Source organism: Trachurus japonicus, chromosome 3, assembly GCF_045865225.1.
Source record: "Trachurus japonicus isolate A0001 chromosome 3, Traja_1.0".
Taxonomy (NCBI): domain Eukaryota; kingdom Metazoa; phylum Chordata; class Actinopteri; order Carangiformes; family Carangidae; genus Trachurus; species Trachurus japonicus.
In genome coordinates this window covers 30,570,611-30,592,342 of record NC_140909.1, presented here as the reverse complement: position 1 = coordinate 30,592,342, position 21,732 = coordinate 30,570,611, and the positions used below count along the sequence as shown (strand labels likewise).

General features: G+C 40.3%; 1 protein-coding gene across 1 annotated transcript in view; it reads right to left on the bottom strand.

The window, feature by feature from the left end:
* LOC146990148 (CD82 antigen-like) overlaps nucleotides 1-19,755 on the bottom strand; it is a 34,119-nt gene extending 14,364 nt beyond the window's left edge. Inside the window, exons 1-3 of the mRNA XM_085769855.1 lie at nucleotides 19,650-19,755; nucleotides 5,634-5,706; nucleotides 311-383 (exon numbers count right to left, since the gene is read on the bottom strand). Of these exons, the coding sequence (XP_085625981.1) occupies nucleotides 311-383; nucleotides 5,634-5,696 (136 nt within the window). The 5' untranslated portion in view covers nucleotides 5,697-5,706; nucleotides 19,650-19,755. The remainder of the gene's footprint in view (nucleotides 1-310; nucleotides 384-5,633; nucleotides 5,707-19,649) is intronic.
* Between the last annotated feature and the right edge of the window lie 1,977 nt (nucleotides 19,756-21,732).

Below are 21,732 nucleotides of genomic sequence, written 5' to 3'. Positions count from 1 at the left end.
AGCATGATGAGGGTTTAATCTAATCTTTAGTTCAACCATCAGACACACACTGACTCACAACACAACACAACACAACACAACACAACACAACACAACACAACACAACACAACACAACACAACACAACACAACACAACACAACACAACACAACACAACACAACACAACACAACAACATTAACCTGCAGATTTTCTCCTGATGATACAGCTGCAGCAACATTAACCTGGAGCCACAGATTTCTGTTTTACTGTCAAAAACACTCGGCCTACCTCACTTTCACTCACAGGAAAAAATGTTAAACAAGAACTTACTGAGGACTACGATGAAGCTCTGATTGTCCAGGAGGAGCCACAGTCCAAAGCCCATGATGACAGCCCCGAACAGCTGGAGAGCAAACACACATGCACACTGGTCAGAAGAACTCATTAACAGGTGGGTAGGTGTGTTTGAAGGACACATGCAGCCCGGTATAGTTTTTTTAAACAGCAACAACCACAGACTGTAAATAAAGATGGACGTTGTGTGAGTGAGTAACTTTAGTCATCTTGGAAAAGCCTAACAAAATTCAAAAATGGGCAAAGAGGAATGGCCTGAGTTATGGGCGTTTGAAAAATAAGGTTGGATAGTCTGGTGTATCATCGGGTGAATAACACATGATACAGAGATTATTGCAGATATGTCCTGTTGTTATCTTAATATTAATCTCTATGCATTACTTTCTTGTGTCTCCAGAAACACTTTTGTTGTGTTGTGTCTTTTTGTGCATCTGTTGCCAAATTGATGAAGTTGTTTTTTCTCAAGCTGCAGTCTGTCAAATACTCCTGACCAGCTTTGACAATATGTCTGGTTAACTTTGTGGTTTTTAGACATTATTGGACAAAGAAAAGTAAAAAAGACAGAAGCTTAAATTAAGTTGAAAGTCTCTCACTCAGCAAAATATCAGCTGGAAAAATGTTCAACTGGCAAAAACCAATTTTAGAACTGAATTGTGACTTTTCCTGTTATATTTCATTATCTTTTTGGACTCACTAAAACATACTGCTTGTAAAAATGTGTTGGCAGCAGTCAGTTGAAGGCCCAGTGCATGTGCTTGTGTAGGCACATGTGAAGGATTTTGCTGAGGTGGAGTTGTTGCCATCCTGCATGAGTTTGAGAGTTCCCAGTTGGCTACCTCATCAGAAACGCCTCCTCAAGCGAGATGTCCAACTCTGAAACTTGGACGAACTTCAGTGACCACAGGCTCACCACCCAAGATGGCTGCTCTGTGCGTCCAAGGTGAATACAAGCTGAACATTAAGCTGTTTATCAGCCACTGTGTGTTATTTTGAGTCACTATTTTACTATATATTTCTATATTAGCCGCACAGACCGTATTGTGCAACTTCCACCTGTGACGTATTACATTACTTACTGGTATGTGCACAAACTATCACAGTGTAGTTATTGGGTGGTATTATCTAGCAACGACAACAGCTAACAAAAGGGTTGCTTTTCTTGTTACCAATGTCAGTTAATTAAAACTGTTTTTGTACCAGGATGTAAATGTTTATTTCTGCTTTAAGTTGGATACTTTAACATCGGAGTTTATGGAGACTGACTCACTATTGAAGACACACTCTGGTGGTCAGGAGAGGAACTGTAGCTTCTGGTTCTTTCACAGTTTCATCCACAAAAGTTGATGTTTGGCTGCAACATATCATTTTTTGTTATCAGTATTTATAATTCTGCTGCCCTTTTCTTAATTAATTAATCATTTTCCCCATAAAATGTAATATAATGTGATTATATTTCAGTCCAGACTAATTAATTGTAGAAGCAGTTCCAGTTGTATACTTGTATTTATTTTCTTACTTAGGTTACAACTCAGTTTTATTGTTTAGTTGTTGAGGTTGAGATTTATTTTCTATTTTATGTTTAACTTTTTTGGCTCTTGTCTCTCTTGTGTTGTGTTTTTATTATTGTTTCTAATTTTATCTTGTTTTATATTTGTTGTCACCTTTTATATTGAGTTTTAAGCTTGTACAGCAACTTGGATGACAGCAGTTGTTTTAAATGTGTTGCTATATAAATAAACTATAACATTGTCGTGGGTTTATGTGTAGCTCTTCATCTAACATCTAAATATGTCCACATCTGTGGAGAATGAGTTGTCATTGATGAACGCCTCCTGCTAACAAAGCTACAGTACATGACTCCTTACAATTCCTGGTGGATGCTGCATAGGAAAAGTTTTGAACTGGTTTTCCACAAGATAAACTTGTTCAGTGAGGCAGCAGCTTCAGTGTTTATTTACTGCTGATCCATCTCAGATAGTGAAATGTAGCTGATATTTGAAATGAAAAGCAGACAGGAAGCGGTGAAACCACAGAGATCCAACCAGAAGCTAAGATAATCAAACCTGATAAGAGGTTTTAAAACAACTACTTGCAAGTTCTACATCTCCTCTCTAAGGCTTTTCTCTAGTGGTCGACGTCAGCCAATCCAAAGAGACGAGGCTCTGAGCTTCATCTTCAAATTCAACACTTTATTGTAATTTCTTCCAAATGTGTGCGCATAGAGATGAAAGTACCGTTTCTCAACCAGCATCTTGCAGTGCCATAGCAATAATAATAAATAGATAAAAACCAAGTTAAAAACATAGCAGGTAAAAAACAAATAGAGCAGATTTCACTTAGAGTAACCAAATCCTGCAAGTGTTGGATGATGGGTCTAGGTGGGCGGCGCTTGGAGACAATATAAAATTATCATTTCATTTTGATAATGTTGACAAATTCTTAAAATAACACTGAGGTCTCAACCTCAGCAGCCTCAGTAGTAAACATTACTTGTTTTGTTCCCTGTCAGTTTTAGTGCAAATTAATTTATACATTCAACAGTCTTTAACTAAAAAATATTAACAAACAAGCTGTACAAATAGTATTTAAAATGGAATACTAAACTACTTTATTAATCAAACCGAAGACCCTAAGCCGACCATTGACAATATTGTATTCACTGTGCAGGATTACTCACACTGCGTGCATGTATGTGTTTGTAAGGTTGCTAAGAAGCTCTTGACCTCAGATCACAGATTTCATTTCCACCACCAAGGGAGGAAATGAGAAAGTGAGGGAGTATTGCCATGGTAACTAGGCCAAGAACGCATCATCTGCAAAGTAATTAAAACTCATAGACGGAATGTGAACAATTGACGGCAGACAAACACAACTTCAGATAGCCTACTTATGCATTCAACCCTGTACAGTAACACTAATATTCACTGTGACTGATGCACATCACAATGTACTGTTAGCTTAGCATTAGTCTTTAGCTGTGTCTGTCGCTTTTTGTGTCCCCGCCCGGAAACACTTCTGTTATGTTGTTTTTACAGTGCTTTCATGTGTTTACATGCGTTTTCTTAAGTTGCAGTGTAGTGTTTCCACAGTAGTTTAAGCTGCTGTCATCAGCACATCAAGGCCAAACAGCAGATCATTAACTACAAACGATGTTTAATAGAGTGAATGTGAAACCAGAGCTTCAAGGTGGAGGTATAATAAAAAAAATAATCTTTGTATCTACTCTGATAAACAGATAACAGCTCCTTCAGACAAATCTGTCTGGAATCACTCCAACTGATTACAACTTTTATATCTAAAGTTTGTTGAAGTTGTTTTATCTATTCCAGTGAACTTAACTCCTGAAATTACTTTAAACCCACTACTTAACCTGAGCTCAGTTAAATGACACTTTTTAAGGCCCCATGATAGGAAAGAACAATTTTTCCAGCTTTAATCTTGTATCTACATGTTAAAGGGATAGTTCAACATTTTGGCAAATTGGCCAATTGCCATAATCCCTATAGTCTTAGCAGTAGGTTCGTTACCTTTAATTGTCGGTGTAAGCTATTTTTAGAACGGCGGGGCGGAGCGGCGAGCTGCTCAGGGTTATGCTATGGAGGCTGAGGGAATTTCTTGGTTTCCCTCATAAAAATAGCTTACACCAACAAATAAAGGTAACGAACCTACTGCTATGACTATAGCGATTATGGCAATGGGCCAATTTGCCAAAATGTTGAACTATCCCTTTAATTGTTCATGTATGTCTTGATGCCAAAATCATGTCAAAAAGTTATTATCTAACATTATTATTCTCTTCCTGTAAAATTTGATTTGATGTTTTCCTAATTTTGTGTCTAATTGAAAACAGTTTTTTGTATTATACATCCCTCCCCAAACCACAAATCCAACATGAGTGTCAGGATCAGGATGCCTTCAAGGGCTATTCAATTACAAATTCAGCTGGGCCATTTTAAAACCGAGACCTTACGCTGGGCCAGAAATTTTCAGCTGTCAGTAAGGAGGAGGTAAAGACAAATGAGCAGCATTTTTAAAACCCAGCAATACTAAAAACAAATCTACACAGCTGGAAAAAAGAGAATAGCTAAGTCAGTAAAAGAATTATGATGGTAGTGGTAGTGTTTTTTTTTTTTTTTACATTTTGGAGTTGAGTTGTCAACATGTGGCACTTTTCAACCAAAAGGTCCAGGGACTTTTAGTTTCTGGAACTTTTTTTTTGAACTACAGTAGGGATTTCGAGTTCATTCTTGCAAAATGTGTTTTTCTCTGCTTTTTTTTTTTTTTGGCTCAACGACCAGCTGGGCCACTTCGGTATTGCTTCTGGGCTGGCGGGACGCCATTTGAATTGACCTGCTTTAAGGCATGCAGAGAATTTAGGTTTATCAGCTAAACAAATTTGAGATTATGTAACAATTGACACAGATGATGCTTTGACACATGCCAAGATGCACCTTTAATACAAAGATCATTTTTTATACAGATTTTTCAGTTATTTCTTTATTCATTTGCACCAGTGATGTAATTCTCACATGTTACTGGCCAGTGAACACATATTGCAATATGTTTGTCTTGTATAGTTTGTTCTTCTCTGTAGCTATTCTATTATATTTAAAATAATTTTTTGTCCAATAACTTGTTCTTGTTATCTTTATTTGCGCAGCACTTATCAAAACCATGTTACAAAGTGCTTTGATACAATTTACTTTACAAGAAGATACAGAAATATAAAAATACATTTTAGCAGAATAGAAAATAGATGAAAAAATGTCCTACAACTCCAGCGGTCGTATGTTCTCTCTTGTGTAGCCTACTGTCTTGTCTGACTTGTCTTGTATGGACATGCTGCATTTGTTCTGAAAGTTTTGTGCATCTTTGTGTTTAGACCAACATCATTTCTGTTGATGGATTTGTTTTGGCTTCTTCCTGCGGTTCCTTCATTAGTAGCACTTTTCCCTGGTCATAATTGTTTTGTATTTTCTTGTATATATATATACAAAGTGGTCAATGTTTAACGTGAGTTCTTCAGGAAGCCTGAGATGCTCTATCATCTGAATCAGAGATCATGATGAGTTACTACAGAAGTTGGTTGAGTCAACGTCCAGATGTGATGTCACGACATCGCTCTGTGAATGTACTGGACCACGTGCTGAGCACATTCACTGCAGGCTCTGGTGCTGAATCGATGGGCATTTGCATTATAAATATAAAGGCAACTCCAAAGAGCAAAAAATAAGAAAGGCATGAAGCAGCTCTCTGACAGAGGTAGGAGGTAACATAGGTTAAAAAATGAAATACTCACAAAGAAGATAAGGTTGAAGAGGAACAGAAAGTACTTGGTCGCTGTCACACAGCCTTTCCCCATGGTGTCTTATCTGCAAACATATAAAACAAGGGTTACAACATGGCTCAAGACACAAACAGCAGCAGTGAAGTCGTTCTACACTGCAAAAAAATCAAATATCTTACCAAGAATATCTGTCTTATTTTTAGTCTAGTCAAAATAAATCTCATTATACTTAAAATAAGACTCAAAACATTAAAAAGCAGCTTGTTTTTATACACTTTTTCCTTCTTTCAAGCATATTTTCACTTAAAATAATCTGATAGTGGGGCAAGTTTTTCTTTCTTATTACAAGCACAAAAAACTTGCTTTCACTGGCAGATTTTTCTACTTATTTCAAGTGAAAATGTGTTTGAAACAAGTGAAAATGATCTAAAAACTAGTACATTTTTAGGTGATGAGTCTTATTTTAAGTGGAAAGGGATTGTTTTGACTAGAATTGAGACATTTTGACAAGAAATAAGACAAATATTCATGGAAAAATTTTGAGTTTTTGCAGTGTAACATGGTGCGTTCATGCTCATACGGTTAAACACAGCGTAGACCCAGAGCTGCTTTGTGAGATGAGCTTGATGTCAACAAGTGGTGACAGATGCTGGAAGAAGCACAGACTTGTGTTGCTAAGCTGGTCTGGATGATCATGATCGGGACTGGGGCGGCTCAAATCTCCAGGATTACAACCGTAAAAACCAGTACAATGACAGGAGGAGGGGCCACAGTCGTCCCCTCTGTGGCCCTGCTCTCTCACGCTTTGTCACCCTCACTCAAGCACTCATACAGGGAATCAGTACATCTACATTAATGTGGCAGATCAGAGTATTTTCAGTCAGAAAACTGCAGATTTATGTGGTGATTCTTTACTGTTTTTAATGAAGTTGAACAGTGTTGAGACACCGAGACTGTGCAGAGATATTTGAATAAATGAACCTCAGAAATACCAAACATATGGTTGAAATTAGTGTCACGGACGGTATGTCGGGCTACTTCATCTCTCAGTCACAATAGTTAAAAACAAGATTTAAAATCAGATTTGAAAATAAAATATTTATTATCAGTATATCCCCAACTACCCTGCCTGCCTCAGCCAAGGTTTATAACTTCTGCACATGTTCTGAACACTTTCCATAAACTCATGACTTCATATATTCACATAGATTTCCTTTAATGCATTTCCATAAAATGAAAAAGCATAAGGCTAAAATAATAAAAACAGTGCAAGAGTTATATAAATAGTCAAGAGATATGATAAGAATGCAAGTTTCAGTTTTAATCACAGAAATAAACCTAAACATGTTTATTATCAAAATAAAGTCACATTCATTCGACTGACTTCAGTAAAATAAGTTAGAAAATCAATCAGCATCCATCCATGCTGTACAATTTCACCTTCACCTGGTCACTCACAACAAGCGATGTAGGGAACAGAGATCAGTCTTAGTTTGTACAAGAGTTGTCTCTTTGTCATCACCATAACAAATAATAACTGGAGTAAATGTACATGTGTGATGAATGACAGCATCATTTTCAGCATATGGAAAATGTCGATAAGCTTTCTCCTGCCTGGTGGCCCATATTTCCTGTAAATTCAGCCTGACATGAATGCAGCGTCCCTCTGTAATTTTCCCACCTTCCTCCGTTCTCTAACAGCCTCTTACTGTCCAATAAATCTATGAGGATCTGGGTGAAATGTGGCGTCCGAGCTCAATATTTCCTCCTGGCAATGAAGTGTTTGACCCACATTCCCCCCCATCACTGTAAATGGGTTACTGTTACAACGCTGCCTGTGCCAGTTTGGGGTGGGGTGGTGGTGGGGGGGTGGGGGTGGAGGGGCACCTGCAGGGATGACAGAGGGAAGAGAATATGCAATGGGAAAGACATTTTTGGCAAAGTGTTGCCCAGAGACCAGATGGAAGATATTAGAGTCAGTAAACAGAGCAGACCAAAGTGGAACAAAGAGCAGGTCTCTGATCCTGCTGCTACAAGACTGGACCCATATACTCCACTGAACTTTACTGTGTTTTTACGAAACCTTACAAAATAACCAAGTGAAGAAGATTAAACTGTAGTTGATGCAGTGGAGCCAAACAGTGTCTCTCAATACTTACTACAGCTCTGATTAATCAGTTTGGATTAATCAAAACTGTTTGGCTGATTAATTGGAACTGATGACACTTAATAAACTTGTACAAACTAATTGATTGAAATTTATTTTATAAAGTATAAACAAATTGTCAACGGCAGGTGTTTTAGCTCCTATAGTTGCCGATAGCTTTTCACTGTTTTCACCAGTCTGGCGATATTGTCTTACTGCAGCAAGACGGTAACGGTGGCACCACTAAAGCTAAACTAAATACAAATAAATTGTGTTGACACATTCTTTTCTGCTGCAGACTGCTGGGGACAAAAGAGGTTATTGTGGTTAAAAAGAGTTGTAGCTAGGGATGCAAATTATCGAGTAATTCATTAATCGATAGTTGATAGACCTTATCGATCGATGATCGATTAATTGATAAGCGGCGATTTTCCTGAGAACCTAAATTTAAGGGGAAAATTTAAGCTCAACATTCCTTAGCCTATGGACTTACACTAGTATTTGTTAGTTTATTTTAAGAGCACAGCACAATGAAAATGTTTAAGTAACACGTTATTTAACCTTTAAATAATGTTGAGGATCAAATTATGTGACCCATTTTTACATTTAGGAACAGTAAAAACACCCTAAACATTTTTCCTCTGACTTTAAGTTGAACTTGTTCTTGGCCAACACAATATCTACAGATTAAATGGTCTTTCCTGCCACTACACTATGGTTTATTTAACTAGGCTACTTAAATCACAGTAGCATAAACTGATTTGTTGAACTCAGGACAGTCTGAAGACAGAGAGCTCTGAGGTTGAAGTCCTATCATAATGAGATGAAATGAGAGACACCGCTGCGTTTCCATTACAGATTTTCGCAAAATAAAAGCGATATTTCTGAAACTGAAACGAAAAAGTGCAATTGCTAGGCCTATTTGCGGGTGTTTCCATTGAAAGGTATTTTGCGAATGAGCCGTAATGCGTCTTGCGTTTCTATGGTGACGGCACAGCGATCTCAGCTGCCGACAGCTGTTGCTGTTATTGTTTTTAACTTTGACGAAAACAGCGCTTGATTGCTGAAAGGCAAAGCCCGTGTGGCGCTGGCAGCGGCCACAAATAAGGTCACACTCACACTAGGTCCAGTTGTTCTATACCGTGCTGAAGCTCTAATGCCCCCTCCCCTGTCCCCACTGGCCCGCACTCACACCACCTCCAACCCAAGCGTGACCAAGCACGGTTGCCTCCGTTGATATAGAGGGACTATGTGTTTACCAACACGGCGGATGTGCGCTTTAACCTGACTGCAGAAAGAACGGAGTCTTTTAAACACCAGCGGTGATGAGGCGCTGACAACAATATAGCTACAGTAGGTGGTTGTGTCCACACACCCGCACTGGTTTATGTGACTTAAGGTGACATTTCGGCGCATTTCGGATTAAATTCTTATCGACAATTAATCGATAGTCGATTAATTGTTTACATCCCTAGTTGTAGCCAACTCACTGACTCTGACCGAGCTGTCTGGACCATCAGCTTCTTCTTGCTGTAAACTATCGTTCTCCTCACAGCCTTGACCGGTTGACGTCTAGCTCCAACCAAAGATTAGAATGGGTCCAAAACACATCTACAACTGTTTCCTAATGCTGGGGACATGTATAGCCCCCAACCACGAAGGTTGAAGGTCCAAGAAATAGACACATTTATCAGCTGCATTTGAAGGAGACTTGATGGCGGCCCAGTTGCACTGTTGTGAACCACAACAAAACAGACTGCTTCATGGGGGATTTCCCCTCTTCGCCTAGCAACCTTGATCACACTCGACTATTTCTGACCAAAACTGAGGTTTTCAGGCCCTTAGTTTGTCACAGTTCGAACCATTAGCTGTTCGTATTAACATTTTCTCAGCTCTGTTGGTGTTTATTGCCATTAGCTGTGTCTTAATTCAGAGGCTGCTTCCTATAAAAGGGCAGTGTCACTGAAACCATGGCCCCAGTTGTAGCCATCAGGGATCACACACCGACATGAAATGGTCTGGTCTATGAAGGATTTTCACTTTGATTTATCATAACCTTTTTATGCTCTTTTTTGTAATTGCATTGGGAAAGTAAAACTGAAAATATGGATCATTCTGTAAAGAGGAACAAAAGAGTCATGAAACATACTCCAGTAAGCCATTCTAGTGCTAAAAACTTAAATTTGTAGTTGCAATTTTAATTATAACAGATCACTAGTCACCTGTGAATTTCCACCAATTCCCTGTCACAAACCACACTGGCCTTTGCATCTCAAGTACTGTAGAGGCTTCACACAGAGGAGTTAAGGTCTTTTAAATAAACTCTATGAACTAGTCTTGTTACCATCTCTTACTTAAACCTTTATTGGATGAAATCCTGCACGAAACAGCAGGAGGAGAAAACAGAGGAACGCTCGGTCGCTAGCATGTTAGCAGTTAGCTCACCAGCTCCAGTAGGTCATCAACAGCTTGAGAGTCAGGGGAATAAGATCGGTCCAACACTGGAGCACAATGACACTTGCTACCCGTCAGCTTAAGTTTTGTTAAGGAGAAATAAATAAATAAATTACACAATATCACCAGTATCATTAGAATTGCATGAATTGAAACAGGGTGCCTTCAAGGCCCTGAATTCTGGCCTGGTGGTTGTAAAACATGACAAAGACTTTTATGTGCTTGTGGAACAAAGGCCCTGTTAAAACGTACAAGTGCCACGGAGCTGCAGCTGCTGAATGGAAATGCTGCAGCAGGAATGCACACATCGTTTCAATTCATTCACAGGCCTCTAAGTGTTTGAACATGGGGACGTCTTAAAATTAACTTCAAATCAATCCACAGGGACGAGACCGCACGCATGCGGCTGCTTTTCACACAAAAAAACAACCTTGGTTTAAAAATGTGCAACAAGAACAGAAATAGGAACACACACTCGATTCTCCCCTCGGTTCCTGCTACAGCATCTGGTGGATGTTACGTTATGAAACTGTAAACGTCATGAAGCTGCTGCAGAGAACAGAGGCACCATGAGTTCGAGTCCTGACCCAGTTCACACAGACGCTGAATCTGGGTTGAGTGTCGACTCCGATTGGCCTCGGCGGTCACAGGGAACGCGTCCCGCTCAACACACAGAGCTCACTGTTGACGGCAGTGTGTCCAAGTGATGCAGCCATCGCACTTCAAACACACACACACACACTCCAACGCCAATGCCACACACACACACACACACACACTCCAACGCCAATGCCACACACACACACACACACACACACACACACACACACACACTCCAACGCCAATGACACACACACACACACACACACACACACCAGAAAACTCTTCAGCACAATTGAGACTGGGGTCCTCGCCACGATTTACGAGGCATTTGTGAAGCTCACAACAAGACGTCTGGTGGTCGCTACAGTGTTAAAATCAACCAGTTCAAAGTTCAGTTCATACAGATAAAAATGAACTAATTCATGTTGGTTTATTTATTTATTTTTTAATAAATAGGCTTCTCATATTTTTCAATAAAACCATATTGCGCAATCCATCAACTGTCAAGATTTACAGACGTGAGATTACACCCAGTTTACCACTTAAAGGGGAACTATGCAAGTCTGTACGCTTTTCTGTTGTTTTGCTAACCCTCCTCCCACCCACTTGCATTTGTTTACCACAAACCAGACGAGAAGGCAATCCATGGAGCAGTGGATAACATTATTTATCATATGATATATGATGATGATTTTTGTGTAGTCTTATCTGTCATAAACAAGATATTAAGGGTCAGGGGGCATGGTTGTGTTGCCACCAAGATGAGAGCTGGGACACCGGGTCGGGGTTGGTTTTTAACCGAGAGATGCTATGTGGAAGGCAGAAAGCCTCCATTCTCTCTGTAACAAGTTACAAGTCATTTATTTAAAGCAGAGGTAAGCGGAATATTTGTGTTAATATAGGTCTTAAATAGTTATATCTTCTGACAGCAATCACTTATATAGAGTGTTTGGTCCGAAACACGGGTCTGTCAGTCACTCTGCTCTGCTGTAAGCCAAGGAGAAAACTTTTATTTTATTTCCTTGTATCCTACAAGCTTTATCCAATGAGGAGAGAGAGCGGCATGAAGAGCTGTGTGTGCAGCCAAGGGATGCGCGTGAATGTGGTGACGTAGGGACGAGGACCAATAGATCCATGACGAGGGCGGGGACTGCTAACTCCATCGGCTGACAAGAAGTCAGAAAAACGACCGGATCGCTTACTTCTGCTTTAACCATTACAATTACTGTTGTTTAATTGAGGTAAAAAAATGTAGCATATTTAAGGTCAAAATAGTTCTGCCTAGTTTGTCAGTTGTATAGTTCTTCTTTAAATAATGTGTCTCATTCTGAAAAACATGGTGCAGGTAAGTTATACTGTGTATGGAAATACCTGGCGACAACATTTGCATAAAAACATGTGGTTTTTCTGTCAGACTTCATTTGCTTGTTTTCAAAACTGCTTCAAATGCTCAAACTGTGTTCAGCAGTAGTAGATACGTCCGTACCATTAGTGGCGGCCATGTTGGGCCATGACTGTGGAGATATTACACGTTGTCACGTAAAACTGTTGTAAAACGTGAGCGGCTCACGTTTATGTTCATCATTTGTAAACCGATTCAGCGTTAGTTCAGTGTACATGTTCATGCGCTGGCTGCAGAGCAGCACCTTGTGCTTGTAGTGTAAATGAACAAGTGATTCTATCTCAAGACAAACACAAACGTTTCCAGAACGCCGCACTAATTACAGAGGTCATGATGAAATAACCACAAACAAACATGATGAGCAACAGGAAGTTATGAGACCGAGTCTGACTCAAAACTAAAAATTTGTCAGTCTTAAAGAGCTGACACTATTCCACTGATCAATAATAATCCATTCATGGTTTAAATAGATCTATTTAAAATGTATTTTACAACCACCTTTGCCAATTTTACACACTCATTTACACTAACCCTAATAATGAGTTGAGCCGAGCACCTTACAGGCAGCTTTTGACAATATCTGAGTATTGTACTTCTTAGTTTATAGCCTAAAGCTATGAAAAATAGCTCCTATAACCGGAACTACATTATGTCAAGTCCAGTTCTTCTCCAGGGTGTTATCTCTGTGTTTTATTATCCCCATTGTGATTATCATTTTCTTGTTCCTGATGCAATAAACACACAGGACACTTTACCTTCCTGACAACTGGAACAACGGCCTCTCATCAGTGTGAGTGTTTTTACTTCTCCTTTGATTTCATTCCTCCTCTTGTACCAGGCACGACCATACACACACACACGCTCCAGTTGCAAAGGATGATGCAACACAACGTGAAAATCAACTGTTGCTAAGAAAATGTTTCTCTCTCTTGTCTGTAGTGTACACAGAGCTTATATTTACATTTGAGTAAATGCTGTTGTCAGTCTGAGTGTAGAAAAAACTTGTCTGTTCTTACCTGCGAACTCTTGACAAATTAAAGAATCAAACTCACACACATTTTTATCACAAATGTCTTGCTTTCACTTTCCATTTGAGCCTCCTCTAAATATCTGAGCTGTTTAAATGCACCTGCCTGCACACAGTGGTATTTGTTTCCGCTTTATCTGTCACCTGTTGGCTTGATGTTTCCCTGTTTACTTCATTCGGTCTCTCTGATCTACTCCCCCACAAGCTGCGTCGACGCCTCGGTCATATGTTTGTGTTTCTGTTTTACATGCACTCAGAGAAATGCAGCTGATCAGGCCCTGGACTCTGCTCAGTGCTTTCAACTGAATGTCCACAGAGCGAGACAAACCATCACTTGAGTGTTTGGGTTTGGGTGTTTGAACCCTCATCAGGTCTTTGCCGGTAAAACTTCATGTCATGTAGGCCTACAGAGATGGAAGCTGGTCAGCATCAACACCACAAACACTGACGCCCTGTACATTTATCAACATATTGCTGCCAAAAACCTATTGTGATTATATGAGCAGTCAGATATTGTTATTTTAGTGCGAGTGTAAATATCTGATCATTTTCATTCTGTGATGAATTATCAAACACCAGCTCATTCATTTTCTCTCCAGCAGCTGGTTAATTGATTCAAGAATGTTTCTCTAAATTTCAGTGTCATTTCTTCAACTCGTTAGCTGATGGTGATGGGATTCTGATCAGGATCAATTATGTTGATAGATTGAGAAATTGTTCATGTCACTGCAGTGACGTTAAAGCAGAAACTGCTGACTAATGCTGCGTTCCAGGCAGGCTTTTGAAACCGTAAGTTACAGCTTCAAGTCACGACTTACGACTTTGTAGCGTTCCAGGCAACCCGTAACTCGTGTTTTTCCGACCTGTTGCCTGTGAAAGTCACTATAACGGCCACTCGTGTTTTTCCGACCGGTGAACTCATACCAGATCGAACTGGTACGACTTCACAGGTTGGAAAAACACGAGTTACGGGCTGCCTTGAACGCACCATAACTTCTTGCCGATGGAGTTAGCAGCTCCCGCCCTCGTCATGGATCTATTGGTCCTCGTCCCTACGTCACCACATTCAGGCGCATCCCTTGGCTGCACACACAGGCCTTCATGCCGTTCTCTCTCCTCATTGGATAAAGGTTGTAGGATACAAGGAACGTTTTCTCCTCGGCTTACAGCAGAGCAGAGTAACTGACAGACCCGTGTTTCAGACCAAACACTCTATGCAAGTGATTGCTGTCGGAAGATAGAACTATTTAAGACTTATATTAACACAAATATTCCGCTTACTTCTGCTTTAAGCTTGGTGGACTGGATGTAACTCTCTGTGGAGTCAAGTTTCAGTGGCAGCACTGGAAGCCTCAGTGTCTGTGAGCAGCGTTGGTGGTACGTTGGCCCCACGTCGGCCCTCCGCCAGCTCACACACACTCTTTGACTCATGCAGACATGTGGAGGAGGCTCGTGGGGCATCAACAACAACAACAACCCCCTTTGTTTTCTCCCTCTGTTGTTTTCATAAACAGCTCAGAATCTATTTGTGGCCTGAAATTTAAATCTGATTATTAGGACCAACAGAGAGAGAGTTGACATGACCAGAGAACAAAATAGTTCTCACATTATTCAAAAACCCTCAAGAGCTTGAATCCACAAATAAAAAATGACACAGATTTGACTCGACACTTGATTTTTTCTCACTTATTTTCTCTGGAATCATATCACCCGGCCTGAAAGCCATGAAATATGATGGTTGTTTTATCTTGTTCTGCCTGATTTTTATTTTCATTTTAGTCTTTATTTATCAATTTAAAGATTTAAAGTTACTGAATTGTTTTTGTGGACGATTATCACTTTTTTGTGGCCTCTCTCATCTGGATTTCTTTTATCCTCTCTAGCCATTTAATTTTATTGTTGCCCATGTCAATCTGTCTTCTACTAACCCATTCAAAATTCATCAAAACTTTAACTAAATGATGATGTGATATATCAGTCAAGTAGTTTTACTATCTCAAGGTAATTATCCATCCTGAGCTTATTAAACTAGCCATCGTCTCACTGCAGGTGTGATTGCTGCATCGTGATTGGACCACAACAGTCATGTGACACACATGTGTATACAGCTGTGCAGTTCTACAGCATGAGATCATGTTCTTGTTTTTTGTCTCAGAATCATCACATCCCAAAGTGAAATTTGCATTTTCATTATAACATGCACACAAACACACGCACACACATCCTCCATCTCCTCTCCCCACCTGAACAGTAGCCCCACTCCCTCCATCCCCCTCCAACAAAACAAAGGCAGCTCTCTGACACCAACTTCTCTCCCGCTACAAAAGAAGAAACTTGACACAAGGCCGGTCGCTGCAGCCTTACGTTTCCTCTGCACAATAAAAAACAGACGCAGCCGTTTGAAACAGCCCACCTACCACCGTGGGACCTGCTCTTTGGAGACACCTGACCCCCCTCCCACCCCCCTCCCTGACCCCACCCGCCTTTCAGCTACACCTCAGACATCGGGAACACCGGCCCCGAGATTCAGGAGCAAGGTCCACACCTCGCGGAGAATAACTCAAGCTGAAAACAAGAGTGTGAACACAAAAACACCATTGTCACAGACACACTATGAACGCATCAAAACATGTTAAAACTCAACATGATCAATTTAACCCCTAACCTGCTGCATCTGGAATAGAGAGGTATAATCAAAGACACTAGGGCTGAAACTACTTGTTATTTCACTATCAGCTCAGGCTCAGCCAGATCCATCAGAGAGCATCACTAACCTAAAACATGCTGCCTGCAAGGTTTTCCCTGGGTTATTTGAGACCTATAGTTCAGTATAGCAGGGGGAAGATCTTGATAGCTGTATTGTCAGACACTGCGTGTACGCTGAGTCCGCACGGTCATAAAAATTGAGCTTTGCAGCTTTGGTTCTACATTGAGTCTGCCTCGAGTATGCGCGGACGTCCAGGGAGTCCACTCTGCCCAACTATGTGGGAGCCTTAAAACAGAAGTTAACAAGTAAAAAAAAAAAAAGGGGAAAAAAAGGAAAACATTGCACGTCCTGCGATGTGACTATCACACATGCACACATCGCTACGCTCAAACGATATATCGTGCAGCCCTACCCCTGGGGGGAACCGGGATCTGACGCAGCACAGCGCTGAGAGCTGGGCAGCATGTTGCATCACACATGATATGCGGTGTGTATTCAAAAAAGTTGAGATTTTTCCTTTCTCTGTGCGCCACAGACGTCCAAAATCACCCAGGCAGCCAGATAGGCAAGGGGGAAACAATGTGACTGTGTTAAATCCTTCTTTTTTATGAGGGATTTTTGAATACCACGCATTACAAGTTACTGTATGTGGCAATTGTAACCCTAACAATTAATGTTGAGACTTGTATACAGACTGTTGAGTTTTGTTGACCTTTCTGAAAAGGTACTAACAGCAGAATTCACTCTGAAAGAACTACTGTTCTGAAAAGCTGTTAAATGTGCTGTCCTTTCTGAAGGATGCAAACTGTGATAACCTCTCCGAAAAGATGGAACTAGTAGAAACATGACCTTGTCAGTGTTTAAACCCCACCCACCATAATTAATTCAACGTTCGACCACTCGGTGGCAAAACCAGTTTGAAGCCTCCCAGACATCTCCTTTCCCACTCCGCTGAAAGAGCAACTTGTAAAACCAGAGGATACAAACCTCAACAGAACAGTTCTCCTTTGTCCTCTTACACTCAAACACATCACTGCAGTTGCTACAACAACTTCATAGTGCTGAATCTGTCTGGGTTTTATTAATCCTGCATCTATTGATTATTTTCAATACTGACAAGTCTTTTGTGAATTAACCGTTTTGTTGATTCGTCTATCGATAAATTAAATTGTCATTCAGACAAGACAAAGCAGTGAATCCTCACATCTAATAAACTAGGAGACATTTAACTTTTTTGGTTGGAATCGTCAAAACAGTCCGGATTATTGATTGACTCTAAGTTTCCCATAGAGTTGGAGAAACTTTGCCTTGTTGTTGGAAACCTCTGCTTGTTTGTAGTGGAGGAGAAATGTGAGCAGCTCGAACTGCATCAAACCTATAATCACCTTCAGGGCAATTCCACCAGACTGGGTAAACAGGTTGTGGACTCATGCATCATCAATGCGGGTTGAGTGCCAATCATGTAACTGCTCTCTCTGCGAACGCTTGGCTGTGGCGTCGAGGTAGTGTTTAGGATCTTGACGACAGCGAAGGCAACCAGAATGTGGCCAAACTGGTCCAGAGCTCAGGACGGTCGGTGACTCTGAAAAACACTCATCTGACAACCGTCCAGCCACACTCGCCAACTCCTGCACAGCACAGTCCCATCTACAGGACGCCGGCCTGTTCCCAGAGCATGGAAAGGTAATTAAGGTCATGTTTGAGCTGAACTGATTTACTGCCACACATGTTGAGGAAACGGTGGAAGAGCTGTGAGATGAAATATTGACCGATGCCACCATGCACCACAAAACACTGACCCACATTTCCATCTGTAACACAGACAAGTCCTGTCGTAAACACACAACTGTCCCGGCCAGCTTTAAAGGGGACACAGCCCCGTCCACGGATCAGGATGTCCAAGGTCTGAAACCTCAGACACAATTCAGTCAGCAAGGGAGGGGCCTCTAGAGCAGAAAATTAATTAGCTTTCTAAATTAATAAAAGATTATTACATAAGAGATAAAATATGGCGTCCCCGAGAGCTCAACGCACTGCAGTTTAAGAACACACGTGCAGTGACACAAATGTGCTATTTTAGAAGCATCTTCCTCAATTTGACAGAAACTTGCTGCAAAAAGTCAACACAACAGAGGTGTGTTGTTCTAGGGACACAATAAGTGACTGTCTTGGCTAAAGACTAATGCTAAGCTAACAGTACTACATATTAGAAATATTACCTGAATGATGTGATATTGACGTCATAACAAACCAAACAATCTCACCACACAGGAAGCCGTCTTCACCGCTTCTGAAGTCAAGAAGCATTAAACAAAAATGCACGTTTTTGGAACGCATGTGTTATAAAATTGATGATGTTTTCTTAATTTGTAGTGTTTCTTCTCATGCGTTTTCATAAGTTTCTGTGTGTTGCCTCGGGCCACAGTAAGTTTCACCATTTTCTGACACTTGAAAAGATGAGCGGATAACAGTCAGCTTAAAACTCAAGGTCCTTAACTGCGAATGTGTGATTCGTCTTGAATGCGGCAAAATACTTGAGCATTGTGATTGTGCTCCATTTTCAATTACGCAGCTGAGTTTCCTGAGAGGTCAACAGGTCCGACTGACTCCAAACTACATCAAGCAATCTTTAAAAAAACGCCTTTTTGTTTAGTTCAAACTGTTCAAGTTCATATGGATGGATAAACAGTCTCCAGCTGCTGTTATTAACTTTAGCACTATCAAGTTTTTCCAGTTTCATTTGATTGTCTAAACATATTTTTGGTAAATTTGTTCCTTAGCTGAAGTTAGAGACATTTAAACCAAGTCTCATTTTGAGCATTTTATAGTCCACTGACAGTGTGGATCTATGAGATCAGGTTAGCAGAAGGAGAAGCATGTTCAGTCATTACTGCTTCATAGAATAAGACTTTTCTCTTACTCTTTGCCTTTTTACTAGTGAAATATGGGACCGTCCCACATCTGCAGAGCTTAAAAAGGAAGACACATGAAACTTGATACTGCTTTATCCAACATGCAGCTTCAAAGAGTAAGAGTACCATCTCATGGCTGTGAAATGTTTCAGTCTTGTAGGCAAGAAAATGTTCCCATACCATCTTATAATATTGGATATGGGACAAATCAAGCTCAGACCTGTTATCAAAATCTGTCCATAACAAAGTCCTCCCCTACCAAGCTTTACCTTCAGTTTCTGTTTGCACCAGGTTCAATGCCGTAAACTCATACCTTTATCAGTTTGCATAATACAGAGTTTATATGAGGTCACACGTTTTGAGTTTCCAGCAGATTAAGTTCTAACAAACTTTGAGATGTGAATTAGACATGAAAACATAGTTCATGAGTTTTTAATCTGAGAATATTTCAGCTTCATTTAAAAAAAACAAAAAAACAACTTGAATGTCAGTGGCTCACACCGTGATCAGCTCCTGTGTCAGATACATAAATCATACACAGGCGCCACATCATCATTTAGCATCATAATAACAACCATCCTCCTTACTTCATTAAAACCATACAACAGCTTTGACATGTGGCCGTTTACACCAATCAATCAATAATCTGATCATCAGTCCGAACCCAATCACCCGAGCAGCCACACACGCCTCGTGTTCAGAAACACAACGGAGCAGTTTCCGTCTGCAGGTCACTTCTAATCTACACCAGACTCGGAGTTTTATTCAGTTACTTACGTGTTGTGGGGTTTTCTTTTCCTGCAGAGAGAAGAGTCGCGGCTGCGTTGCGGGGCAGAAGTGCGTGTCCTGTGCGCGCTGAGCGGAGCGGACTGCTGCTTGGACTGAGTGACCTCCGGCTCGACGGGGAAACACAAAGCAGCGGCGGCGGCGGCGGAGTGAGCGGACTGAGCTGAGGCAGGGAGAGCAGCAGCAGCCGAGGAACCTCCACCTGCCCCCCCGTGTGGCAGATATGGGAACTTGGGGGGAAAATAAACAACCTTTAACCCCTAAACACCCGCAACGCACGCGACCTCACAACCATAATAATCTTTATTATGGACTCGAAAAAGTGCTCCACTCTCATACACATAGACACTTAACATACAAGACAAAACCAAGTAGACAGACAACCAAACAAATAATATAAAATACAATCATTTGTCACTGTTGGTTTAAAAGAAACAGTGCAAACTATTGTGCCAGTGCTTACGAAGCCTGGATGTGAGCCGATATCCCATCATGGGGCGGGTTAAGGCCACAACGACACATAAAATTGAACATCAGCCGGACATGTTGGTACATAAGAAGATACAAATAACTGGCTGGCACTGTGCCACCTAAACACCTCATGGCGTCATTATAAGCCACTTTTAGCCTCTGCATACTTTTCACTCTGTAGGAAGACCAGAGATGAGCTGTATATAGGGGGTGGTATAGGCCCTGAACAGAGCACATTTGACATCAACAGAACATATAGAAAATTTTCTTAACAGCATATTGGCCTGTGCATATATTTTACAGCACTGACGACGGATGTCAATGTCATCTCTCAGATCATCAGCCACCAGCCAGTCTATCAACCATAGACTGTGTTCACAACAATACAGGATTAGGTCTGTAGGCCTCTGCTATTATTATCACACAGACTTATTGAAATTTAAGAGTAAATGCCTGGACCCAACCTGTTAAATAACCAGGCAGGAATGGTAAATGAATAGTGAAAAATAATTTAATGTCACGGCCTTTCTTGGACCAAAGTAAAACATTCCAATTAGTTTTTTCTTAATATCTTGTAGCCTAGGCTATATTTTTGATTTTGTGAATTGTAGTGTATTGTAACATGGTAAACATAGGAATATTTACATTGATAGGGAGAAATTGTGCATTATTGTTTTTTCTGGGCATTCACCACCCCTTTATAGTTTTTGAACTGATGTCATTCAGTTTTTCCAGTTCAGCTTTGTGCAGTAAAAAGCGACTGCCCAAAAATATTACAAAAACAAAAGAAACAAGGCATAGCCACAAAGATTTCTTTCCATCTAGGCATAACAACCACTTTCTTTTATCAAAAATGGGAGTGCATTGCCTTCATCTTTCTACTACAAGTGCAACTGCAACCTGAACATCAATGCAAAACAGTATTATAGCAAGTATAACTGTTGTTATCTATATGCCTTCCAATTTGATACACAATTTTGAATAATAGGCTACACACTGACCAAATTTCAACCTTTTTTTTGTACTCCTAAATAAGGCAATGTATCCTGGGGGGATACATTAATCAAAAATATTAAGACAATAGTCCTTATTCCTTTTAAGAGTAAATATTTTTGTTTAATTGAAAACAAATATGATTACTATGACACATGACCTGAACCAAATCGTGACCTATATGCTGATATCAGACTGTTGACAGATAATAATTTGAAGGGGGGAATCTTCCAGTATGTCACCTACAGGATGTTAAGTGTATCTTCTGGTACATGTTGCTCAAGTATTACAGTAGGTAAATAATAATTTCTGGAAGATGTGGTAGACTATGTTAAGTGCTGTTTATTTGCAAAGGTTTGCATGCTAATCTGTTTAAGATTGTGAGTAAATGTAATCAGATCAGTTAATGGCAGCATGTTAGCATACAGTAAACTAATCAAAACTTTATTTGTACAGCACCATTTCTTTTGGTCAATATGATTAAATTTGGTAAAATAATTAAACAATTCAAAAGTTTTCAATCAGCATTTTTTTCACTGAGTCTGTTGACATACTGGCATTAGCATTTAGCTCATAGCACCTCTGTCCCCCAGTGCAGCCTTAAAGCTTT